This window comes from Gekko japonicus, unplaced genomic scaffold, assembly GCF_001447785.1.
Source record: "Gekko japonicus isolate JY-2015 unplaced genomic scaffold, Gekko_japonicus_V1.1 scaffold1305, whole genome shotgun sequence".
Lineage (NCBI taxonomy): Eukaryota > Metazoa > Chordata > Lepidosauria > Squamata > Gekkonidae > Gekko > Gekko japonicus.
Window position 1 is genome coordinate 516437 of NW_015170318.1, and position 25003 is coordinate 541439.

Consider the following 25003-nt stretch of genomic DNA (forward strand, 5'->3'; position numbering starts at 1 on the left):
TGAAGACGGGAAATTGCAGTTAGACAAAATATGGGCATCAAACAATGATAAAATGATTCAAAAACTGTATAGATGGTTATTGGAGGACCGGGTTCAGGAAGGGCCCTCTAATACGATGAAAGCTTGGTGTAAAGACGTGGGGCATGAAATAAATGCAGAGGATTGGAAGAAAACCTGGAAGTCAATTAAATTGGTAAGAAGCACTAATTACAAAGAAAACATATACAAAGTATACCATAGATGGTACTGGTCGCCAGATAAAATAGCCAAGTGTAATCCAGCATTCCCTAAAAACTGTTGGAAATGTCATAATAATATCGGTACCTTCATTCATATGTGGTGGAGGTGTCCAAAGGTACAAAATTTTTGGAAAATGATTCAAGACACAATCTGGAAACTAATAAACATAAAAATCCAGCTATCTCCGGAAATAATGTTGCTAAATATGCTACCAGAGGCCTACAGGCGGGAAGATAAATACATTATTGTCATAATCCTTACTACTGCAAGAATTTTGCTAGCGAAATTTTGGAAACAGGACTATATCCCAAAGAAAGAAGATCTAGTGTGTAAATTATTGGAAATGGCAGAAATAGATAAGCTAAGCTTAATACTTAAAGGGAAAGACGATAAACTGTTTGAAAAAAGATGGAAGCGTTTGTACGAATGGTTAGATCATGATGGATAAGACTCCGAGAGGATACTTTGTTTATTATGTTACTTTCTGTTTTTTTTAATGAAAAATGAAAATAAATGAGTTAAAAAAAAAAAAAAAGAGATGTGAGGTGGTCTGGTACTCCCATCTCTTTAAGGACCTCCCATAGTTTGTTGTGATCCACACAGTCAAAAGCTTTAGCATAGTCAATGAAGCAGAAGTAGATGTTTTTCTGGTACTCTCGTGCTTTCTCCATAATCCAGCGACTGTTGGCAATTTGATCTCTAGTTCCTCTACCTCTTCGAAACCCAGCTTGTACTTCTGGCAGTTCTCTATCCACGTACTGTTGAAGCCTAGCTTGTAGGATCTTGAGCATGACCTTGCTAGCGTGTGATATGAGTGCAATTGTGCGATAGTTTGAGCATTCCTTGGCATTGCCCTTCTTTGGGATTGGAATGTATACTGACCTTTTCCAATCCTGTGGCCACTGTTGCGTTTTCCAAATTTGCTGGCAAATTGAGTGCAGCACTTTAACAGCATCATCTTCTAAGACTTTGAATAGTTCAGCTGGGATATCATCACCTCCACTAGCTTTGTTGTTAGCAATGCTTTCTAAGGCCCATTTCACTTCACATTCCAGGATGTCTGGCTCGAGGTCAATGATTATACCGTCGTGGTATAATGACGTCATTTAGTCTGATGAAAACTAAACGGCTGCAGCTAAGTTTGGTTGTGAAAAAGAAAAACAAGAAAAGAAAAAAAGAAGCTACATCTCGGTTCCCAGTACAATGGGCAGACCATGACATAATGGAAAAGATCCTCCCCCCAAGTTTTACAGATACAAATACACAGTTACTGGGGTATTTTCAAGCATCATCCCAGGAGTAATTCTTTTGGCATAGTCTGGAAACGCCATGCTGTAAATGCTGATCTAAGCTTGTATGTGGTATGCAATTTGCTCCCTCTTGTGGCGCAGGAAGGGAATCCCTGGAAACAGGGAAGTCTGATGCTGCGCTGCGAGAGAGGACAAACTGCATTTTTGCACCTTGGACTGCTGATTCCTCTGTGGAAATGAGTGAAAGAGGCGGAGGAATACAAATACAGCAGCGGGGAGACCAGTTTATCTGGAAAACATGTCCAAATCTCTAAAAGATGATCACTGGGTTTTTGTTGTTGTTGTTTTTTAACCCCTAGAGGGGATTTTTTATTGCATTTTCTAAAGACTATGAACTACAAAGAAAAAAAGGGAAGGGGAAACAACTGCAACTAAGGATACAGGAAAGAAACCACTAATAAATAAAATTCCAAGTATAGGAGATCCTTACAATAGCTTGTATAAGTGTTATTCTTAACATGTTTAGATTACGTTTAACATGGTCATTTATGCTAATATATTTAGCTTTTAGCTCATATTTTAACTATTTTAAGAAAATTCCAACATTAAATGTTTTAAGGCACAATTCAGAGTCCTTCAGCCTTTATTTTGCTTTGTTCTTTCTTTTCCTCAATTGATAATCTTGTTTAGGGGCTGCCGCCCCCTTATCTGAAGCAGAGTCCTCATCTGAAGCCACTGTTTTTTTAATAAATTATGAGACAAACAGTTTCAATGGCTGTTAGTCTGCAGTAGATCCTCTGTGTTTAGGAATAGTGTACCCTTCTTATTGGGTGTAAACAGGAGAGGACTATCCCCTTGCTTATGAGCATTCCCTGAAGCATCCGGCTGACCACAGCTGGAACCAGAATGCTCAACCTGACTGCTCCAAGTCAGCCTGGGGGATCTTTCAGTTAGTTCAAGGGAGGACTTTTTGGTCAAAAGGGGTGACTTGCAGCACCCATGGGGTCTGCCCTTAATTCATCGTTGGTGTAGTGGTTAGGAGAGCGGACTCTAATCTGGGAGAACCGGGTTTGATTCCCCACTCCTCCACATGCAGCTGCTGGTGTGACCCTGGGTCAGTTACAAGTTCTTTTCAGGGCTGTTCTCTCAAGGGCAGTTCTCTCAGAGCTCTCTCAGCCCCACCTACCTCACAGGGTGTCTGTTGTGGGCAAGGGTGTAGACTTTCCAATTTCCCGGGGGGGGCTGGGGCTCGACCAGAGGCATTGCTTTGCTAGGAGCAAGGGTGGCTCCCGGGGGAGGCTGAGTACCTTCCTGAAAATTTCGGCGGGGGCTCACGCCCCGCCGCCCCCACGAAGATTACGCCTATGGTTGTGGGGAGGGGAAAGGATTGTAAACCACTTTTTGAGACTCCTTCAGGTAGTGAAGGGTGGGTATAATTCTGATCTCCTCTTCCTTTCCTTCATCTTTTTGGTGCTTTTCAAGGAGTGCCACATCCCAACCCCTGCAGCATATCTATGGCATTATGTTTATCTCTCTCTTGCACATGCTCCCCCCCCCCTTGCTCAGTTTGGCACACAGGCAGCTTCTCCAGTCGGCAGTGAAGCCTTCAGTGGTCTGCGCTTGGATGCCCCATCCTGGTGGATCTGTAGTCCTAGGTCTGGCTGATGGAGACTTTTCGCTGCTCAACCCCAAAGCCAAGGATTTCTGGAACAGCAGGTGTGGGAGAGAAGCGGCTCTCGGGGGAAGAGGGGGTGGAGAAATAGTCTGCTTCACCATTCTTCCTTCTCACTCCCCCAGGAGCAGAGAGGACCCCTGGGTTTCCTTTGGCAAGGAGTACTTCGACGTCTCTGCATCCGAGGAGGGCATCCTTCACCTCTGGTACACAGATTACCTTGGGCAGTTCATAATGGTGAGCAGCTGCTGCAGCCGGAAGCCAGGGGTCCTCCCAAACTCCGAAATTGCCGCAGGCTCTTACACACATCAGGTTCCTTCTGCCTCCTGAGCCTGTTCCTGCAGCTGTCGGCCAGATCAAAGCCCTCCCACACGTGAAGCCGCCTTGCCCTGAGCCAGACCCTTGGTCCTTCCAAGTCAGTATATGGTCTTCCCAGACTGGCAGTGGCTTTCCGAGGTCTCAGGCAGAGGCCTTTTGCATCACCTACCGCCTGGTCCTTTTAACCAGAGACGCTGGGGGATTGAAGCCGGGACCGTCTGCATGATGGGCCGATGCTCTGCCACTGAGCCACAGCCGCTTCCCAAGAACTGGGATGGAGCCAGCCAGCTTTTTTTGCTCTTCATCCCAGCCCACGGCACAAGTGGCATTTCCCCACACTCGCCCCATGGATCCCCAGCATAACCTTTTTGGGTGGTCAAAAGGGGGACTGTCTCCCTGTTTCACCAGCAGGAAAACTGGTTGGGTCCCTTTTCCGGCCAGTCCCTGCCTCCCATTTCCAGGAATTCTGCTTATCTAAAGCAGATCCTAAAGTGAGCTTCCTGCGGTGAAGCAGTTGCCCAAGTCGGATTTCTTCTGTCAGTGGTGCTCGGCTGAAAGTAAGGCTGCCGGGTCTTACCTGGCTGCCCATGGGAGGTCCTCATCTCTGCCCGGACCTCTTTGGCATGCCCGGAAGTGACGTCATCGAGCAGGGCATGCTGCAGGGGGGGCGGGACACTATTGTTTGAGGGAAAATTCTTATCATAACCATAGAGATTTCCCTCAAATGACAGAGTGGCGTGTGCCCCCACAACATGCCCTGTGTGACAATGGTGTGGATGGGGCACTTTGGGGCCGAGTTCCCCCTGCCAGCCGGATTGGGGATGGTGGATCGGGTCCCCCAAAAGCAGGCACACCCCCAGCCCCGTTGGGGGAGTGACAACCCTAGCTGAACAAGAGCTGGATGGGGGGGGGGGGTCTGATCTCCTTTCCTCACCAGACTTGCACCCCCCTCTTTTTTGTATCATAGAGGATTATCGAGTCAGCAGATGAGCTGGACTCGGCAGATCTGTGGAAGATGGAGGTCATACATTGGGAACAAGAAAGGGCATCGATCTGGGTCACCGTGGCTCGGCTGGTCAAGGGTGAGGCCGGGGCGAGATCTTTTCTGTCTGGGGACGTGAGCCCTGAATGGCTCCTGGGGGAGAGGGCGCGTCTGCTCAGACAGCTTCCAGGTTCCTTTTGAAATGCGAGTTTCTAGTCTTCATGGTGGAGACACACAGACACTGTTGTTGTTTTTTAAGACTCCCAGAGAAGCCTTTGGGACCCGTCTGCCTTTGGGAGTGATCACGTGCACTTTTAAAATCTGGGAGCTAGATACTGGCTCCTCCCGACATGCTTCAGGAATTTGGTCCTACAGCTGTGATGTCATTAGGAAGCATATCCAGGAGATAGATTATTTGAGTACATGTTTTCGTGCCAGCAGGGCATGTTCTTCCTTATCTTTGCAACCCTTCCCTTAGTCTGTACCAAATTACTTTAGTACTTTTTTTAATTGATTTGGCTAAAACCCCACCCGTTATGAGTGGTGGATTAACAGGGACCCCCTTTTCAGAGCGTTTGTGTGACTGTTCTTTAGGGAAGATTGGTACGTTGGTGCATTTTTTGTATTGGAATGCCCCCTGCATGCCACACCCAGGAACTGATTCTTAAAGTACAATTTGGACAATATTTCCTTTTAGCCCCACTATAAGATAATCTCACTCCTTTTATCTGATAGATCTCCTAATATTATCCTCACTGTCACTAAATTTTCTGTATTGTTTGGGTATAAAATCTCGACAATGACGTTTAACATGACCTCTTGAGAGATTTGGTCAAAAGAGCTTTGATCAGAGGAGAGGAATACGTGCTCCAACCTGGACGGCCCATGCTCTCCTGATCTCGCCAGTGGCTACGCAGAGGCAGGCCAATGGCCAACCCACCTCTCTTTGTCTCTTTCCTTGAAAGCCCTGTTGGGTCGCTGTAAGTCGGCTGTGACTTGACGGTACTTTCCACCGCCAGAGACGCAGTCAGGTTCTTAAGTGGGAGGCTGGCTGTCAGTTTCGCACCAGCCCTGTGTAGGACTGCAGGGGGTGACTGGCATTGCATGCGCTGTTGGCTGGTTACGGGGCAGATCCAGATGAAGGGCACGGGCGGGAAAGAAAGAAGTGGGCAGAAGGTGACATCAGTAATGCTTGTCTCCTTTTACAACAGATAAGTTCTTGTTCTTCGCGGACAGTGAAGGAGGCCTGTGGACTCAGACCCGGTGGGAGGGACCGAAGGACCCATTCTTACCTGAGTGGGTGCTTGACAGGCAGCAGAGGAGAAAGGTGAGGGGGAAGCAGCTGTGCTGGATGGGATAAAGGGACCCAGGATGGGGATTGGAGCATATTTTGAATCCTTGACTGCTTTGGGGCGTGGTCCCCTTATGGAAACCTCGCCTGGACTTCACTGAGACTGCTGATGGGGGTTAGGACATATGTGCCAGGCTGCATCTTCAGTTTTCACTGGTACCTGACTTTGCTGTTTCGGTACCTAGATCCCGATGCTTTTGATGGGCTAAAGCTGTCCTCAGGGCCTTTTGCATTACTTAAGTGTTTCTGAACATGCCTTTCTGTATTTTAAAATGTGGGACTTCCTTCACCAGGGACCTAGAGTACCATAAGTGGGACCCAAGCTGTCTTTGTAGCCATTTCAGCCTTGTGTCTATTGTTTCTTAGATTCACAACAACAAAATTACAGCTCTCCATATCCTTGGAGACAAGATTGTAACAGCATCCCATGACCGGGATGTGAAAATCTGGGAGAGCAGCACAATGAAGCTGGTAAGTGACCCCAAGGGGGACCAGCCCCTTTATCACTGCACAGGTTGCATTTTTAGAGTATCCCCACCAGTGCAACATAGGATTATGGTTTCCAGGGTTCTTTATAGGATGTTACATATAGCGGTGTGCAAAAATTTTTTTTGTTTCCCCCCAATTCAGATCTATTGGACCCGAATACCAATATTGGTTTTGTATTGGAAATTGGGTAAATATTCAGGAACCCCGAATTTATTTGGGTCCTTTATATCCTATGGGGACTGTCTCCATAGGGTATAATAGAGAAGGGATTTAAACTTTTAAATGCTTGCTGAGTTATGCCACCGTGGCAACAGTCTCTTTAAATGCCATCCAGCCATGCCCAAATAAAAGCTGAATAATATTGGCTTTTATTCAGGCACAGCTATTTTGGTAGCCAAATACACAGTGATACCGGAAATCCTCTGATAAAGATTAATCCGTTGTCCAAATCTGTCTTATCTACGACAGGGGCTTAAAAATAGGTTCTTTGGACACCAATTGTATACAGAGAATGAGTCAGACAGACACTGTTCTGTTCCCCATAAAGAGACAACACAACTGGATGTTTAAAGAATAAATGGTTGTCTTTACTAAGTAATATTGTTCACAGTCATACAAAAACAGATTCTTTCACACACACTCACAAGTTCCTTTAGATATAATAGAAATGGAAAACAAATTAGTATGAAAAATAATAACTTCAGACTAACAGGGAGGTAATACACAGAAGGGTAGCGATTGATATTTATCTGATTCCAGAAAATGAAGTTGGTCTTTCCCAATGAAGAAAACAGGAACAAAAGGTCTAGCAAAAGGAACTCTGCTGCACACGAGTGGACCAGCCAAACTCGTGTGGGTTCCTCTTGGCTGCAGTCCAAGAGAGCACGTGAGGATTACCCTTAGCAGAGCTTAAGTTGCCTAGGTGTGTGTGTGTGGGGGTGAATGGCTAGCTAGCTTGCTTACTAGCTGGCACAACTTGTTACAGAAAGGTGGGGTAAAAGGCGGCTAGCACCAGACAAAGGATGCTCCTAGCCTTATATTACCTTTGTTAGGTGTTAGCCTAATGCCAACCTCCTGTCCTTGGTCCGCCCCATGTCCTTATACCTATTGGGTATCGGAATGTGATGTACCTATCTAGAGCGAGGGGGTCAATATTCAAATTCTACCCTAAACTTCAATGGAGCCATTTGGCCAAGGTGTCAAAGTTGTGTTGCCATAGAAACCTTTGAGTTGCAGATGGCCTGGCTTGGTCCAGAACCAGTAAACAGGATGTCCACTCTTGTGATTCAAAACCAGATAAGGGTTACGTGCCATTCCAGAAGCTCCTTTATGGTGGCAAAGTTGTTGTTTGTCAGAGTCCTTGTGGCTGAGCATAATGGAGAAAGCCTTCTTTGTCCCATGGCAGGTTGGGTAGGTGTGTGCGTGTCCTCATTAGCATGTTGGTGCAAGCAGCACATGGGCACAGCAGCTTCCAGATGCAAGCACTCAAAGCAACATACTACACAGCATTCCCAAACTCACACCCAAATGCAGATACATCTCAGACATTCCAGCATCAGCACAGTACAGATAAAACACATTTATAAGCACACTTGCCAACAATTCCCCCCTTTCATAATGTCTTTATTAAAAATAAAGATGTTATGACACATAGAAGACCACTGATCTAGACCAGTCCAGTCACACAATGGCGGACAGCATGTGTAGCGGTGACATGCCAAGCAGGTGGAGGGGATGGTGACAAGCCAAAGTCCGTTGGTAACCCATAGATGTAAAGTTGTAGCATATCTGGTTTGTTCAGGAACAAAGTTCGAGTCCATTGGAGATGCAGCAGATGCAGGTAACAGTGGATGCAGGAAACAATAGCAACAGCTTATGCCCCCAAGAGCACTACGGTCCGGGACTCAGAACCTGTTGGATGTCCCAGGTCCCCGGGTTGTTAAACTGATGACGACCAGGAATAGGGCATTTTCGGTGGCGGCTCCTATCTGGTGGAACGAGCTCCCAGAGGAGATCAGGGCTCTGCGGGACCTAGCACAGTTCCGCAGAGCCTGCAAGACGGAGCTCTTCCACCAGGCATTCGAATAGGAGCCGCCATCATTATGGTGCCATCTATGCCCCAAGCCTGTGGACAGGGTCATCACGATGTGGGCACTTTGATAAAGAGGATGAGATTTTAGGAGATCGCCATCTTGTTATTAGGAAGTGAGCACCGATTACTGCTTTGTATACATGATGTTTTAATATTTGATACTATTTATTATTTAATATTAATAGTTTAAAGTTTTATGGATGTACTATATTGGCAGTGTGCCTTGTAAGCCGCCCTGAGCCTACGGGGAGGGCGGGATAAAAATCTAAATAATAAATAAATAAATAAGCAGAAATAACAGTAGGTGGACCAACAAGATTTGGTTCCCAGGCTTCCAGATGCTGAACTAACTAAATCTAATCGTTGGGGGACGGACTAATAAAAAGAAAAGCCTAACCCTACAAAAATATCCAAATTTGCATTGAGAGCAACTCCAGAAGCAGACAAGCGCACCTGCTCCCTTTATGCTAAACTCTAGTGTAACATAACAATTATGTACAGTAGCAATCATGGGTATCTAAACCTATTATCAAAAGGAGATATAATGCAATCCTTTAGGTTTGACCTTTACCCACCACCTCTGTTCCACCCATGCCTGGGGGCTATCTCAGGAGGACCAAGCCATCTTGTCCTATGACTATCACGGAAGGACAGCCAAATTTTCCTTGTGTGTCCATCCTCGCTCTGTCCCTGTTTACTTAGAAATTTTCCAACTCTTTTGGTCCCCATCCCAAGCTTACCTTCTTTCACCCAAGATGTCACTTTTTCTAAAGTGGTACACCTGCAGCTGGTCTGTACCACTTCAGTCTGCAGCAGGACGTACTCATACAGTGTCCATTTTAAAAAAAACACCCCGCCTATAGAAAACTAGCACATCGAGAAAGCTAGGTTACAAGTCTTTTCCCTCTGCTACCAAGTTTTCTATCCAGACAAAATTATTGTAATGGAGGAAATTCACTTCTGTACGACCTTGCCATCACCTGTGACAGTGGCTAACACTAAGTCCTGTTCAGATCCAGGTTTTATCATCTGGCCACATTCTCTTCCCTCAGTCTTGCCCCTGTCCTTATCCCGCATATCAATTTGTTTTGTCTGGGCTACAGCTGGGTCAGTTCCGATGCCACGCCCCCATCTCCCACCTTGAACCTTGTCCTCTGTTGGACCCACCTCTCTTCCTCATGGGCGACACCCTGGGCAACATCTACTTCCTGGAATGGAGCAGCCTCAGCGCTTGAGAGGGAAGAAGAGACGCTCCAGCTTTTTCTTCCTTGCATGAGCTACAATTCCGGCTGACGACCGCATTCCGGAGCCAGCCATTCCGTGCTTCCAAGTTGGAAGGGTGAACGTAAAACACATTCAAGTCCTGCATCTTGGTTGATTTGGTGGTGCGTTTTGTGTTGGGGCCAAACAGCTCGAGAACAAAGATGAGATGAATAAAGTTAATATGCTGAAAGCAGCAGTGGTGGAAATGTTTGGTCTCCGACTGCTGCAGTTCTTAGTGTCGGGTTTGTGCCTCGTTGTTCTCCTGCCTGTGGCCTGCCTTGGTTTAGCTTGTGTGGAGAGTAGAATGGCACTGTAGGAAACTGATGTGCTAGTGACCGATTATATGAATGGGGTTGCCTTGCAGTCAAAATGCAATAAAGTCTACAGCAATTGATGGGCAGAAAATTCAAGACCCAGGCATTTCTTCCCATTGTCTGTCATTCTTGACTAAACTTCACGTTTTTGCCCCCCCCCCCCCAAGTGGTCTGAATCAGGGCTTTTTTGTAGTTGTACTCCCTGATATTAATACTGGCACCTTTGGGGAGGGGAAACTAGTAGTACTCTGTGCAACCTTATCAGTACCAACACTTTTTATTTTAACCAGTTTTTAAAATAATAACAAGCAGGAGTAAAAGAGAAGACCTTTCCAATCTTTTTGAAATATGTCTCCTGCTCCGCCCTCACACACACACACCACGGAGCCCATTTCTGACAGCCACAGGTGGTCGCAGCAGTCCACTTCCGAGTCTGGCATCTTGGGTCACGTTTCACTGAAGCAGCAAGGACTTCTGTTTGTGGCATTTTTAACCCGCCTTTCCCCCCAAAGAGGACTTCAGGTGCTCTCTTGGACTGTGTCAGAGGAACGTCAATCAGCAGCAAGGGGTTGATCCTTTTAAGTCTCCCTCTAGCTGAAGGCACTCAAAAAGGCGGGAAAAGAATCTGTCTTCCTTCCGTCAGTCTTCACCTGCCCGCTCTCACCAGAGCTGAGTAAAATTGAAGTGCACCTTGAGGAGATACCTCATCCGCACCTGCTGCGGGTCATAGACGATGAATTCATTGTAGTTCAGGGTGTAGCCGTGGGGGTTTACCACACCTGTCTCCCCGACTGGACCCATAGGAACAACAGCCTCATGCCTGCCCATGAAGGAAAGAGGGGAAAAACACATCGCACAATGCTTGAGGCAGCCCTCAAATGGAAAAACAATAGTGAAGAACTGACTGATAAGAATTATCAGTCAGGGGCATTACAAACTTCCAGGAGTCTAAAACGCCAGCTCAAAACAGCCCTCAGGGTAGACGCGGAGGGAACCCCTCGCTTAAAAGCCTAGGTGGAAATAGAACGTTTTGGCCTAATGCTCGAAGGACAGTTAAGGGAGGCAACAGATGAGCCTCAAGGGAAAGGTCGTTTCAAGGACAAGGTGCCAGCAAGGAAAAGGCCCTGCTTGGTTGGCATCTGTCTCCCCTCACAGGCAGGGGCAAAAAGAGCAGGATTTATGGCACAAATGTTCTTCACAAGTATGAGTTCATCTGTGCCTTCTCTTATAACCAGAGCGCTAAAATTGTGAGCCTTCTCTTGGATTCATGCTGTGTGTTTTTGCTGTGAACACACTATCTCAGTGACAGAAAGTGGCAGTAGTGCTTTAGCTGTGCAACAGTAATGTTTAATGACAGGAAAGAAAAGAGGGGTGCAGAAGCAGGCGGCTTTTTCCACATACCATCTCCCCCCCCCCCACAGCATACAAAAGGTATGCCTCCATGGTCTATATCAAGAACAGCAACATACAAGGTGTTTCCTTCACAGCACTGTGCTCAGTCTCCATTAGCAAATGAAACGAACAGCTCAAGGCAGTCCTGGCCCACTGGAAATCTTACTCAATCCCTACTTTGGCCTTCAGATCTAAGCATTATTTAGGTTACACGTCTGATTTCTCGAGAACTAGAAACAGTTGCATTGTAAAATTTAAGAGTTCAGTCACAGCAGTCCCCCCCTTCCCCAATGCCGCTCCTTCCCGGGAAAACTCACAGAGTGGTGCTGTTGGCCGGGGCCAGCTTGCCGAGCCCTTTGGTGCTGTGCTTGTGGGGCGGCAAATTCACGGCTTCGGGATTTGCCTCCAGCAGTTCGTTGCATTCGCCCAGAGCCACCTGCAAGGGGGACAGAAGGCGAGTGCGGATTTCACGAGCGTAAGGCCCTCGAACACCTTAAGCTGAACACGTGAACGGTGTCTGGGCAATTATCGTAATTCATGGGGCAACGGGAGGGAGGTGGAGACAGGAAAACTGTGCAGGCCAGAAGACGACAGCTAGATTGGAGGTGGGCGTGTCCATGAGCCACTGTGACTCTTCCCCCCCCCCCCAGAAGCTCGGGAAGGGCAGCGGGTCTCACCTCTGAAAGCAAGAGTAGGCCAATGTCTCTCTCACGGGTGGCGAAACAGTAATTGGCGCTCTTAGAGGACATGTCAGCAAAATAGATCCCTTTCCCAAACTGGGAAAAATAGAGAGAGAGAGAGAGAGAGAGACATGGCCATGAAGACGGGGACAGCCGCAGTGTGAACAGATCCAAGAGCAGGGGAATGTGGGAGACTCACCATGTAGCCTGTGACGGGAGCCTCGGGTGGTGCCACTCGCAACCCCTGGCTCAAAATCCCGGCCCAGTTTCCCAGGCGGGATCCGTGCCACAGCAGCATCCTGAAAGGGGAAGGGCCGAGGTTTATAAGATTATGCATGGGATGGAGCAGGTAGAGAAAGAGGTACTTTTCTCCCTTTCTCACAATGCAAGAACTCGTGGGCACTCAACGAAATTGCTGAGCGGTCAGGTTAGAACAGATAAAAGGAAGTACTTCTTCACCCAAAGAGTGATGAACACATGGAATTCACTGCCACAGGAGGTGGTGGCGGCTACAAGCATGGATGGCTTCAAGAGGGAATTAGACAAGCATATGGAGCAGAGGTCCATCAGTGGTTTTTAGCCACAATGTATAGACAGGAACTCTCAGTTTGGGGCAGTTGATGCACTGTAGTCTTGGTGCTTGGGGGGGGGCAACAGTGGGAGGGCTTCTAATGTCCTGGCCCCACTGGTGGACCTCCTGATGGCACCTGGTATTTCTGGCCACTGTGTGACACAGAGTGTTGGACTGGATGGGCCTTTGGCCTGATGATCCAGCATTGGCTGCTCTTATGTTCTTACGACTGGAGGTGAAATGCCTGTTCCTCCTCCTGCTCCGCCCACTCAGCTTCCCACTCAAACATGGAAGCTGCCTCATACTGAATCAGACCATTGGTCCATCGAGGTCGGTCCTGTCTACCAGCAGCAGCTCCCGGGGCTCTCCGGTTGAGGTCTTCCACTTCACCTACCCCCTGGTCCTTGTGCCTGGAGATGCTGGGGATTGAACCTGGGACCTTCTGCACAGCCCCGCCCCACTCACCGGTTGGGCAGGTCAGAGCGGAAGGCGGAACTGCCCTTGTCCAGCACGAAGGCCTCCAGGAGGGTCATTGTGTAATCCATGTGGGTCGGGGCATGGGTGGACAGCAGGTATCGCTCTAATACCTGAGAAGCAGGGAGAATTGAAACCACGGAGTGGGACCCACTCCCCAACAGGTCTTTCCGAGCAAGGGCAGGGCCTCTCCCCCCCCCTTGCTCGCAACCCACCTGGAAGTCCGGGGTATCCCTCTCCAAGGGCTGCAGTTGGCAGCTCAGTCCGCGGTAGCTCCGGTCCAGCGGGTGCTCCAGGGCCAGTTGCTCTGACTGCACCAGCTTGATGGCGATGCGGATCTCGCCCAGGGCCTCGGGGGGCAAAAGCAAACGAATGACAAGCCAGCCTCCGCTGCCAGGAGCCCCAAACTGATAGTCCAGAGGGGAGGAGAATCCCCCCTTCAGCCAGTCTGGGGCCACAGGCTCACTTTGCAGTCTCAAGTGACTACCACCCACAGGCCTTAATGGGTTAAAAAAAAAAACGGCGTGAGGAAGAACTCATATCTGAATATTTTTAATAAGGGGTGACCGCTGTTAGATGTGAAGCAACTGTGCCTCAGAGAATAAGAAAAGTGGCCTTTCTTTTAACCCCGAATAACAGGCGACTGTCCACATAAGGAAAGAGCGGCCACATGGAACAGGAGCTGTGAATCCCACCACCTTTCACTGAAGAAATGAATCCCCAACAAGTTATCTTAAATCTGTACCATTTTACAGGTTGTTCACCCTACAAAAAGCAGGCTCTGTCTACCATTTGTATGAGAATAGAGCCCTCCACCCCCAATAGCTCTCAGGGAGGGTGGCCTACCTGCAAGAAAAGCTCAATAGGCCCCAGGGCACAGACGTTATCTGCCCACCTGGCCTTGGGCCCTCCCTGGGTGGTCAAAAGTCTCCCCCCCCACCTTGCCAGACCCACTTCCCATCCTTAACCGTCCTGCCCCATGCAGGTATTCTTACCTCTAAGAGCTGCGCTTTCTCTTGCAACTCCTCTTCTGACTTTATCAATGGGGGAGTCTTCAGCCTGTGGAAGAAGAGAAAAGGCAGACTCTTAAAAGGAAAGGAGCTGCGGTGGCTCAAGTGGTTAAGACGCTGAACTGCAGGCTGTGGAAGGTCGGTAGTTCAGCAGTTCGAGACCCAGGTGCCGCATGACAGAGTGAGCTCCCGTCTCTAGTCCCAGCTCCTGCCAACCTAGCAGTCCGAAAGCAAGAAATTGCAAGTACATAAATAGGTACCACTTCGGTGGGAAGGTAACAGCGTTCCGTGCGCCTTGGGGTTTAGTCATGCCGGCCACATGACCACGGAAACGTCTTCGGACAGCGCTGGCTCTTCGACTTTGAAACGGAGATGAGCATCACAACCCTAGAGTCGGATTCGACTGGCTTTCGAGCAAGGGAACCTTTACCTTAAGGAAAGACAGGACTGAGCACAACTTCTTACACATACATACACCACCTCCTCTCTCATTCACAAGTTTATGAGAGCTGTGATTAGTTTCAGGACTTAAGGTTATGGGTGGGGTGGGGGAGTGTGGCCCCTGGGCCTACAACTTAAATGGGGGAAGACCAGCACAGGAAGACGTTGCTATTGCCGCTTAGAACATTTTCCCACTGGAGATGTCCTCCATCCCAAAAATCTGCCTCACTAGGGGAGTGTGAAGCTTTCAAGAGGGAAACAGCAGGAAGGCAAAGGGCTGGAAAGCCCCCCCCCCCCCGTCTCATCCTTCGACTTGCAGTCTAGTGGCTGCCGCTTGGTAACTGAACCGCCTGGAAAAGAACCACAAAACCAATCCACGTCTGGTTCCACCCTCGACTGGCATCAGTCTGAGACGAGCAGGGATGGGAAAGAGGCACCTTCTGTTACTACCGCCACCAAAGTGAGTTAACATTGGGAGAGTGTGGATTGTGGGGAGAGAGCAACAGATGCAGGAGGGAGAGAACCCGGCCTTGGGTCATGTGATGCAGTCCCCCCCCCCCCGAAGGCAACGGAAGGCCCTCCCCTCCTCGACTGACGCGGAGGCACCGACCCAAAATCGTGGGGGATCCGAGTGTAGAACTCGTTGCAGGCCTCCAGCAGGGCGCGGCCAGTCTGCTTCCTCTTCAGACAGGCCTCCACCTTTTGCAGCGACTGGTAACCGGCCCGGATCTGTTCAGCTGTCAGCTTTCCTGTTGCGGGAGACAAATGGGAGGCAGGAAGGAAGAAGACGACGACTGGATTTACACCCCGCCCTTCACTACACAAAGGAGTCTCAGAGCGGCTCACAATCTCCTTTCCCTTCCCCTCCCCACAGCAGACACCCTGTGAGGTAGGTGGGGCTGAGAGAGCTCTGACACAAACTGCTCTTTTTCAAGAACACCTCTGACAGAACTATGGCCTGCCCAAGGTCATCCAGCAGCTGCAAGTGGAGGAGTGGGGAATCAAACCCGGGTCTCCCCGATTAGAGTCTGCACACTTAACCACTACACCAAACTGGCTCTTAATTGACTAAAGCTCTAGAACACAAAATGGTAACTTCCTTATTCTCCCACTTACAGGGCATTCCAGCAAACACTGGCACTGATGTTATGAGCACTTACTTTCACTAAGAATGTTTCCTGAAGGGGTAGAACAGATTTCTTTAAAGATGCCCAGCCACTACAGAGGAACTGAAATCTGTATTCACAATTCTACCTTCAAAACAGCCTTTAAAAGGTCATTCCCTACCCCCTTCCCTGCTGTATCTCTTCAGAGTCACTGAGCTAAAACTCGGAAGTGACCGGCTAGGGTCACTCACCTAGAGGGGCCTTCTTGGTGTCATACTTCATCTCCACAACCATCTCTTCCATGGTGCGGATGCTGCAGATCAGTTCCACCAAGGCCTGCACCCGTGGATCCAGCTGTGATGCTGGCTTGGGAGACGAGATTGTCTTCTGCGAAGTGGCTTCCTCTTCACCCTGGTGGGAATGTCAACAAGAGCCTTGAGTTGGCAGAGCACCCCTTTTTCTTCATTCTCCCCTCTCCCCAACTTTTCCCAATTTCTCACTGCATCATGGGCTTCATAGTCCATGTGGAGAAGGTCGTATTTGCCCGGAACCTTCTGGAAGTTACCCCGCTTGGCCCACTCATTCTTAGTTTTATCCAAGAATCTAGAAGAAACAGAAGGAAAAGGTCAAGATCACTTCAGAGACAGGGAACTCTGGACTAGATGGGGAATCCTCCGAGTTCCGGCTCTACTTACTTCTTGGTGAAAACGGCTTTGGCCTTACTCAAGTCTCCAGCGCAACTCACGAGGGTGTGCTGACCCGGTTTACCCACTGAGGAAAAAAATGGGGGGTGAGCTCCGAACACACATACACACGGCAGGAGAGAATGAGTCATTTCTTACGGCTCTGGGGGGGAAACCCAGGAGTCCTAGCTTCTGGGAAATACTGTTTACACATCCATAAGCCCCTACATAGTTTGGACTGGAAGAGTCATATAACAACAACAAAAATTGCTTTGCCATGCTAAGTCAGGTCAGAGATCTATCCAGCCTAATCCTCTGCCTGACAGTGACCAGCCCAATGCTCCCATTAAGTGGTCTACGAAGCCAACAGCTTTCACTTGTTGACTGTCTTAGTCATTTGTTCACAAGAGGTAGACTCCTCCTGGACTTGGGAGACTCCTTCCTCAGCTGTTGTGCCTAACTGCCACCCATGGACATATCCTCCATAATCGTCCCATCACAGCACTGTCCAGCAGCAAGATCGGACATGATGACCGAACAGGGCCCAGGCCTGTCTCACTCTTAAGAAATTAAGAAGAGTTGGTTTTACACCCCACCCTTCACTATCCAAAGGAGTCTTGAAGCAGCTTACAATTGCCTACCCTTCCTCTCTCCACAACAGACATCCTGTGAGGTAGGTGCGGCTGAGAGAACGCTGAGAGAACTTGTGACTGACCCAAGGTCGCCCAGCTGGCTGCATGTGGAGAAGTGGAGAATCAAACCTGGCTCTCCAGATTACAGTCTGCCACTCTTAACCACTACACCAAACTGGCTTTTAAGTTCAAACCCACACCCACACCCACGTTTTTAAAGCCTATTCGTGCTCTTTGGCAGCCACCAAGACCCGTGTCTTCTGGACCTACCGCGCCCCCAGCGCATCCAGACACTGTAGCTTCGTGCTCCATCGTCCTCCAACAACTGGATGAGGTAGTACTTGTTGTTGTTGAACTGAAGATTTGTCTGGGAGGGCCCAAAAAGATGAAGGCAGGATTCAGGATGCGAACATACATCTTTTGGGCACCTGCTTCCCGGTTCCCTCAAAAGCAGCTACCTCCTGGATGGTTCTCCCACCCCTTACCCCCATATTACAGAAGAACATAAGAGAAGCCAATGTTGGATCAGGCCAAAGGCCCATCCAGTCCAACACTCTGTGTCACACAGTGGCCAGAAACACCAGGTGCCATCAGGAGGTCCCCCAGTGGGGCCAGGACATTAGAAGCCCTCCCACTGTTGCCCCCCCCCAAAGCACCAAGAAGACAGAGCATCACTCGCCCCAGAGCCCCTATCTATACCTTGTGGCTAATAGCCACTGATGGACCTCTGCTTCAATCTTGCTATATAAAGCGTCTTGCGCATGAGTGTCATGCGGGAAGCTGCCTAACAAAGAACCAGACCTTTGGTCCATCAGGGTCAGTATTTGCTTGGACTGGCAGCAGCTCTCCAGGGACTCTGGCTGAGGTCTTTCCCATCACCTGCTGCCAGATCCTTTAACTGCAAATGCCAGGATGCAGCGTTCCCTCTAAGCTGAGTGAGTGTGAGCCAGCTCACAGTCTTTTAGCCCCCGGCTCACACATTTTTGTCTCCGCTCGGGAAGGATGGGGCTCCCAAGCAAACTAATTTACGCAGCAGCCAAATCGCCCGCTCACCACTTGAATGCCGGTAGCTCACAAAGTAGGATTTTTAATCACAAGACTCCACAGCTTAGAGGGAGCATGGGCCGGGAACTGAACCTGGGACCTTATGTGATGTGGAACAGCCAGGGCTTATTTTGTAGAAAAAGTCCAACAGGAACTCATTAGCATAATAGGCCACACCCAACATCAGAAACTCATTAGCATATTAGGCCACACCCCTGATTGCACCACTCATTAGCACATTAGGCCGCATTCCCATGTTACTAGAAGTGCGCTCATCCAGCCACACCCACCTTTTGCTTCTTATTCTGTTTACCTTGTTTGTTGTCCAAACCCAGGGCTTTTTTTGTTCCAGGAACTCCTATGCATGTTAGGCCACACCCCTAATGTAGCCAATCCTAATGAGTTCCTGCTGTTGGGTGTGGCCTGTTATGCTAATGAGTTCCTGCTGGAGCCAGACTCGGGAGCCAGCCGGAACTCCGTTCCTGTGCGTTCCTGCCCAGAAATAGCCCTGGGAACAGCCATCCATCCTGGAGATATGACTGAGGAGACCACCAAGGAGCCCAGGACAGCCATTTTAACAGGCAGCTCCCCTTCCACACAGGCCGCCCCGCCAAGATGGTCACCCTGCTTTAACCCTCCCGGGGGGCCCTGCTGCTTTGATTCGCTTCAACAAACTGGCATCCTCTGCTCACCTGATTTAACATCACATCGTAAACGTCCTCTCCCTCACAATAAACGTGAGCCTGTTATCGGCAGGAAGCGGAGAGAGGAGACAAAAAAAGAAAGAAAAAATGACATAGTGACACAGGTTCACAGAGCTTTAGGGACCAGTGTTCCCTCTAAGCCGAGTGAGTGTGAGCTAGCTCAGTTTTTTTAGCCTCCGGCTCACACATTTTTGTCTTACCTCAGGAAGGAAGGCTCCAGAACAAACTAATCTATGCAGTAACCAGTGTTCCCTCTAAGCTGAGTTAGTGTGAGCTAGCTCACATTTTTTTAGCCTCCAGCTCACACATTTTTGTTCCGTCTCAGGAAGGATGGCTCCAGAACAAACTAGGTTAAGCAGGAGCCAAATCATTTGCTCACAACTTTAATGCCAGTAGCTCACAAAGTAGAATTTTTGCTCACAAGACTCCACAGCTTAGAGGGAGCATTGGCAGTAACCAAATCACTTGCTCACAACTTTAATGAAAGTAGCTCACAAAGAAGAATTTTTGCTCACAGGACTCCACAGCTTAGAGGGAACATTGTTAGGGACTATAAGCTAGATGCTTCAGGCACCCACCCTTCTTTGCCACGGAATGAGAAAAACCTGACAAGAAGGCTGGTTTAAGTCTCAAAATTGCCACACTGAGGCGACCTGAAAATGTACACATGGGGATGGGTGTGGTCACACAATCGCATGGTATTGCACACGGGTGGTGCATTTAGTCAGCAACTAGCTTTCAAAAAGTTGGGCTGGATGGCAAACGAATGCTGTCATCACCCCACAAAGTCCCCTTAGGGTGACTGCTGCTCCTTCCAACTGGAGCCCCAGAGTGTTCCTCACAAGGGACACGACTGGGCTTGGGGGGGGGGGCAGGGCACCTGTTGTCTGCTCCTAAAGTAAAACTCCCCAAGGACAGGTTGTTTTGCCCCCGCCCGGCAATGTCCCAAGCGATCTGCTGTCAGTGGGCCACAAAAGACCCATTTATCATTCCACCTCCAAGATGGCTTTGCTTAGGTTCCAAGATGGCGGAGCGCCAACATTCAGGATAGCCAGTGCCTTACTTTGTCTATCTTTGCAGTGCATTCTGGGTCCACAGGAGCTTTCCCCTTCACGATCAACGTCTTCACAGCCTCTCCTGGGAGAGAAGGAGACAGGCATGAAACAGGGCTGTGCAGACGACTTAAAGAGCAACTCCCAAGTATAGGATTTTGCCCTGAGATCCAGTCATCAGCACTGATTGTGTTTTAAAGCAAGTTTCTCGCTTGCCAAAGCTATTAATATGACACAGTGGCCCCAAGCGGCCTCCGAGGTCCGCTTTGCGAGACTGCCGGTTTTGTGTCTCAGTTCTTACTGTGAGTCACCTATCAGGCACCCCAAGGACTAGGCTGCCAAAATCTTTGTCTGGCTGAGAGTTTTGGACATCAGTTCAGCCACTGTGGCCCGCTTACCCTTGCCATCCCCCTCTCCCGGAGATGCTGCCGCCTCTGCTCCGTTCCGGGCCTTCTTTGTGGCCGCAGGGCCTCTGGGATCGGAGACGCTGTCGCCGCCTTGAGATCTTCCTTCCTCGGGCACAGCGGCATCTGGATGGCACAAGAAGAGTGGGATGGAACGGGACTCCCGGTTGGCAGCAACTGAAACACCAACCGGGGGCCTTCTGAAAAGGGGAGCAACATCAGGTTAGTGCCAGAGACCAGTGTTCCCTCTAAGCTGAGTTAGTGTGAGCTATCTCACAGTTTTTTAGCCTCCGGCTCACACATTTTGGTCTTAGCTCAGGAAAGGTGGCTCCAGAGCAAAATAATTTATGCAGCAGCCAAGTCGCTCGCTCACAGCTTTAATGCCAGTAGCTCACAAAGTAGAATTTTTGCTCACAAGACTCCACAGCTTAGAGGGAGCAATGCCAGGGACCCCCTCCTACCTTCTCATTTCTCCTCTCCCTACTGCTTCCCCCCCCCCCATCTCTCTGTGTATTACGTGCTGTATTCAGTTTGTCTCCTGGTTGCCAGACGAGAGGCTGCTGGCTTTGGATTCAACCAGTGAGTCATCGCAAGGCCCTCTGGGGTGTGTCTGCTCCCATTGTTTGACTCTTTGCTTATCTGCTTCACAGGGTCTCGGCCTAGCAACCCATCTCGCTGGACTTCCTCTCCAAAAGCTGGGGAGGGAATTTATTGATTCAAGAATGTATTTGTGGTCCAAATACCCAAAGGAGACTGGAGAGAATAGCCATAAAAGGCATCATTTAAAAAACAAACACACACACACACACACACAACACAAATCCCTTTCTGTCCTTGAACCAACAAACCCTAGAATCATAGAGTTGGAAGGGGGACCCCCGGGGTCATCTAGTCCAACCCCCTGCACACTGCAGGAAATTCACAAATCCCTCCCCCTCCACACCCGCAGTGACCCCTGTTCCACGCCCAGAAGATGACAAAAAACCTTCCAGGATCCCCGGCCAAACTGGCCTGGAGAAAATTTGCTTCCTGACCCCAAAGTAAAGTAAAGGTAAAGGTTCCCTTGCTCGAAAGCCAGTCGAGTCCGACTCTAGGGTTGCGGTGCTCATCTCCGTTTCCAAGCCGAAGAGCCAGCGCTGTCCGAAGACACTTCCGTGGTCATGTGGCCGGCACGATTAAACACCAAGGCGCACGGAACGCTGTTACCTTCCCATTGAAGTGGTACCTATTTATCTACTTGCAATTTCTTGCTTTCGAACTGCTAGGTTGGCAGGAGCTGGAACTAGAGACGGGAGCTCATTCCGTCATGCGGCAACCCGGGTCTCGAACTGCTGAACTACCGACCTTCCACAGCCTGCAGTTCAGCGTCGATCGGCATTTCCTTGGGCGTGTAAGAATGGGCCACGAGAACTAAGCACTAGTGCGGCCCTTCCTTCTCATGATCTGCCCAAGTTCACAGAATCAGCATGGCTGTCAGAGGGCCATCAAGCCTCTGCTTAAAAACCTCCAAATACCCCGGCTCTCACCGATCTGGGGCAAGAGAGACCCGCAGAAAGAGCTTTGGCCTCCCTCCCAAGGAGATCACACTGCTCCGTTGCACCCACAGGCCCTGGGCAGCAGCTGACTCACAAACACTTGGGAAGAGCAACAGAGAAGCCCGATCAGAGACTGCAATGAGTTTGGGACTTGAGCTGGCAACAGGCCCAACATCTATGGGCTCCAGCCGTGAGCTATTCTAAAACCTGGTAAGAGAGGAGAATGGACCGGGCTTCCTCCCCAGAGACGGGGAGAGCGTCCACAAATCCCAAGTCCTGAAGTGCCAGAGACGGAGATCCACAAGAGACATAGCTCCCAACCAGTGTTCCCTCTAAGCTGAGTTAGTGTGAGCCAGCTCACAGCTTTTTAGCCTCTGGCTCACACATTTTTGTCTCAGCTCAGGAAGGATGGCTCCAGAGCAGACTAATTTATGCAGCAGCCAAATCGCTCGCTCACAACTTTAATGCCAGCAGCTCACAAAGTAGAATTTTCGCTCACAAGACTCCACAGCTTAGAGGGAACATTGCTCCCAAGACGCTGAACTGCAGGCTGTGGAAGGTCGGTAGTTCAGCCGTTCAAGACCCGGGTGCCGCATGACGGAGTGAGCTCCCGTCTCTAGTTCCAGCTCCTGCCAACCTAGCAGTTCGAAAGCAAGAAATTGCAAGTAGATAAACAGGTACCACTTCAGTGGGAAGGTAAAAGCGTTCCGTGCGCCTTGGTGTTTAGTCATGCCGGCCACATGACCACGGAAACGTCTTCGGACAGCGCTGGCTCTTCGGCTTTGAAACAGAGATGAGCACCGCAACCCTAGAGTCGGATTTGACTGGCTTTCGAGCAAGGGAAACCTTTACCTTTACTTTTTACCTCCTTTTCCATCTCTCCTGGCCCTGAGATGAGAATTCAACACCCCCATTTTCCTCCACCCTCTGCAACAGCAGGCTGGAGCCAAGAACCCAGCAGCCTCGATGAAGGGGGAAAACCCCCCTCAAAGCCCTTGTACTGCCCTTGCCTCTCGTACCAGACGGCCGGCATTCCATCTCGCGTTCAAATCCGGTACGGGTGTTGATCTGCGCCATGCGGGTCGTGTCCAGCTTGTAGCGGGTCCGGCCAGCCATCATTTCCACCGTGGGCTCCCCGTGGCCGTTCTTGGCTGCCTGCAAGGCCAGGCAGGTATTGGCCGGGTACGGAAGCCAATCCCCTTCTTGGTCCCCTTGCCACTGCCACACAAAATCTGTCCCCACACAAAAAGGAAGGAGATGAGAATATAAGCAGGAAGACTGCAGGGCAGAGGCTGGATTCTCACAAGCGAGGGCCGGACGACACCTGGTTTCTGAATTCAGCACTTTTGGGACGTTCCCCCCCTCCAGATTTTCTGGGGCGAGGCCCACTCATGCAGTAGAATGATGTGGTAGAGCCCTGGGGATGGCGAGACCAGACTGTACCACTTTGGGCTGCACGTGGTAAATGACCCCTAGCCCAGGAGAGCCTAATTGGAAGGAGACGGCCAGTGTAGAGACTCATACAGAGATGCACATGGCATCCTCCTCTACTGGTGGATATTTCGGGCAGCCAAGATTTAATGGAAGTCACACACACACACCCCGGCCACACGCACTGTCTGGGAACTCTCAGAGTAAAGGTGTTCATGGCAGAGTCAGAAATGGCAGTTCCAGGGGCTCAGCACCCCCACCCAGCCCCTTTCCTAGTGCGCCAAGAGGCACTCACAAGAGTCCTGTGCCCGGACTGCTGCAGCCACGTGTGTCTCCTGCCCCGTCTGCTTCTTCCGCTGCACCATCCCACATAGGTCGACGGAGGACTCGCCGAGGTCCACAGAAAGCTTTCCTGCCCTGCGGAAGAAGTGAAGCTTGCCTCTCAGAGCCCTGCCCGAGGCGGCCGTGCTTCACACAGAGGCCCAACAGGCACTCCTCCGACTCACCTGGCCGCCTGGCTGAGGGCCTCACTCTGCTCCGGTGGGAACTGCTGCCACCTGCCGTCGGAGGCCTCCCACTCCCAGCGTAGCTCCAACTCCGCCCCTCCATCGCTGGGTTCCCCATCCAGGGCTTTGGAGGCCTTCCGTTTCCGACCCATCTCCAAGGGGGGCGCAAAGAGAGCCAAACTGTCTCTTCTGGATAGCCTAGTGGCATTAGGAGAGAGTCACTTGCAACAATCCTCTTCGGAGCGGGACCTACCGTATTCTCTCAACTGACACTGCCTGTTACACGAGCACAGCTCCTGCTCCTTCTAGCCTGCAGGCACAGCCTTCGCCACCATCCCTCGGCTCTGAATCAGCACGTCCCTGGTTGGAACCTTGACCCCGCCATGAACCCGTTAGGTGGCCTTATTTATTTACTAAAACCTTTCTACCCCATCCTTCCTCACCGTTCAAGGTGTGCCACTGTCTGTCTCAGCCTCCCACTTGCAACCGTGGGATAATAACAGAGTTTTACCATACAGAGTTGCATATAATGTATGCAACGAGTGTTGAATACTAAATACATATACTAAACAATCTGCTTTTGGCCAGTCCACACAATCTGTTTGCCTCAGTGTCCCTTGGCCGTGGTGATCCAAGGTTACTTCCACATCCAGAAGCAGTAAACCTTTGAAAGCCAGGAATCAGCATCAGGGGAAGCCTTAGCTTATGTGCCTTGTTGGCCCTCCAGGGCAACTGCTCGTCCACAGGATACTGAACTCGATGGAGCACTTGGCTTGATCCAGACCAAAAGATCTGAGCTTATGCTCTTATGCAAAGGAACAAACTGACGCTCCCCCGTCCCTCTTCTGCAACGCGGATTAACGCTTTGGGGCGCACGCCCACACCCAGGCCCGTCCTCTCCCAACCCCTCTCTCATTCCCCTTTACAACCAACCCGATTTCTTGCTTTTTCCGGGTCGCAGCTGCAAACGCCGCCTCTATCTCCGCCGCCCTCCGCGCGCTCCCGGGAACGTTCCACAGGCCACGCCCCTTCCTTCGGTCTCTTGGAGGGTCCGCCGCTCACTCCGGGGCGGGCGCTCGCTATTCTCACGCTCTGATTGGATGAAAGCGGGTTGGTGGAGGCGGGAGAGGGGGGCGTCGACATGCAAATCACAAACCGTTGCATTGTGGTCGCCGCTCGCTCGTTTTAAGAGTTTGGCCTCCGGCCGTGCTGCGGAGCGCGTTGTAGTTCGTAATCGGTTTGCATCCGGCTCTGTAGTTCCTAATTAGCAAAGAGGGACCGGTTGGGACGCGGCGAAAGAAGCCCACACATCTCGGCAGGGCGAGAATTTGCTCACCCTCACCAGGGAGGCACCCAGCGAGCGAAGC

General features: G+C 50.1%; 2 protein-coding genes across 2 annotated transcripts in view; one reads left to right on the plus strand and one right to left on the minus strand.

The window, feature by feature from the left end:
* Positions 1-10081, plus strand: part of LOC107116171 (telomerase protein component 1-like) — an 86250-nt gene extending 76169 nt beyond the window's left edge. The window contains exons 50-55 of the mRNA XM_015418043.1: positions 3057-3206; positions 3288-3399; positions 4448-4562; positions 5674-5789; positions 6180-6284; positions 9498-10081. Of these exons, the coding sequence (XP_015273529.1) occupies positions 3057-3206; positions 3288-3399; positions 4448-4562; positions 5674-5789; positions 6180-6284; positions 9498-9629 (730 nt within the window). The 3' untranslated portion in view covers positions 9630-10081. The remainder of the gene's footprint in view (positions 1-3056; positions 3207-3287; positions 3400-4447; positions 4563-5673; positions 5790-6179; positions 6285-9497) is intronic.
* A 144-nt stretch (positions 10082-10225) lies between these two features.
* Positions 10226-23823, minus strand: PARP2 (poly(ADP-ribose) polymerase 2). The gene is made up of 18 exons (XM_015418047.1): positions 23637-23823; positions 23426-23547; positions 22719-22931; positions 20159-20290; positions 19772-19845; positions 18697-18747; positions 17231-17327; positions 16341-16416; positions 16146-16248; positions 15897-16056; positions 15150-15288; positions 14084-14147; positions 13304-13438; positions 13080-13201; positions 12243-12342; positions 12041-12139; positions 11681-11799; positions 10226-10791 (listed from the first exon to the last, which is right to left on the minus strand). Exons 1-18 carry the CDS (start codon positions 23786-23788, stop codon positions 10632-10634), a joined length of 2118 nt encoding a protein of 705 aa, XP_015273533.1. The 5' UTR covers positions 23789-23823; the 3' UTR covers positions 10226-10631.
* Positions 23824-25003: the final 1180 nt, after the last annotated feature.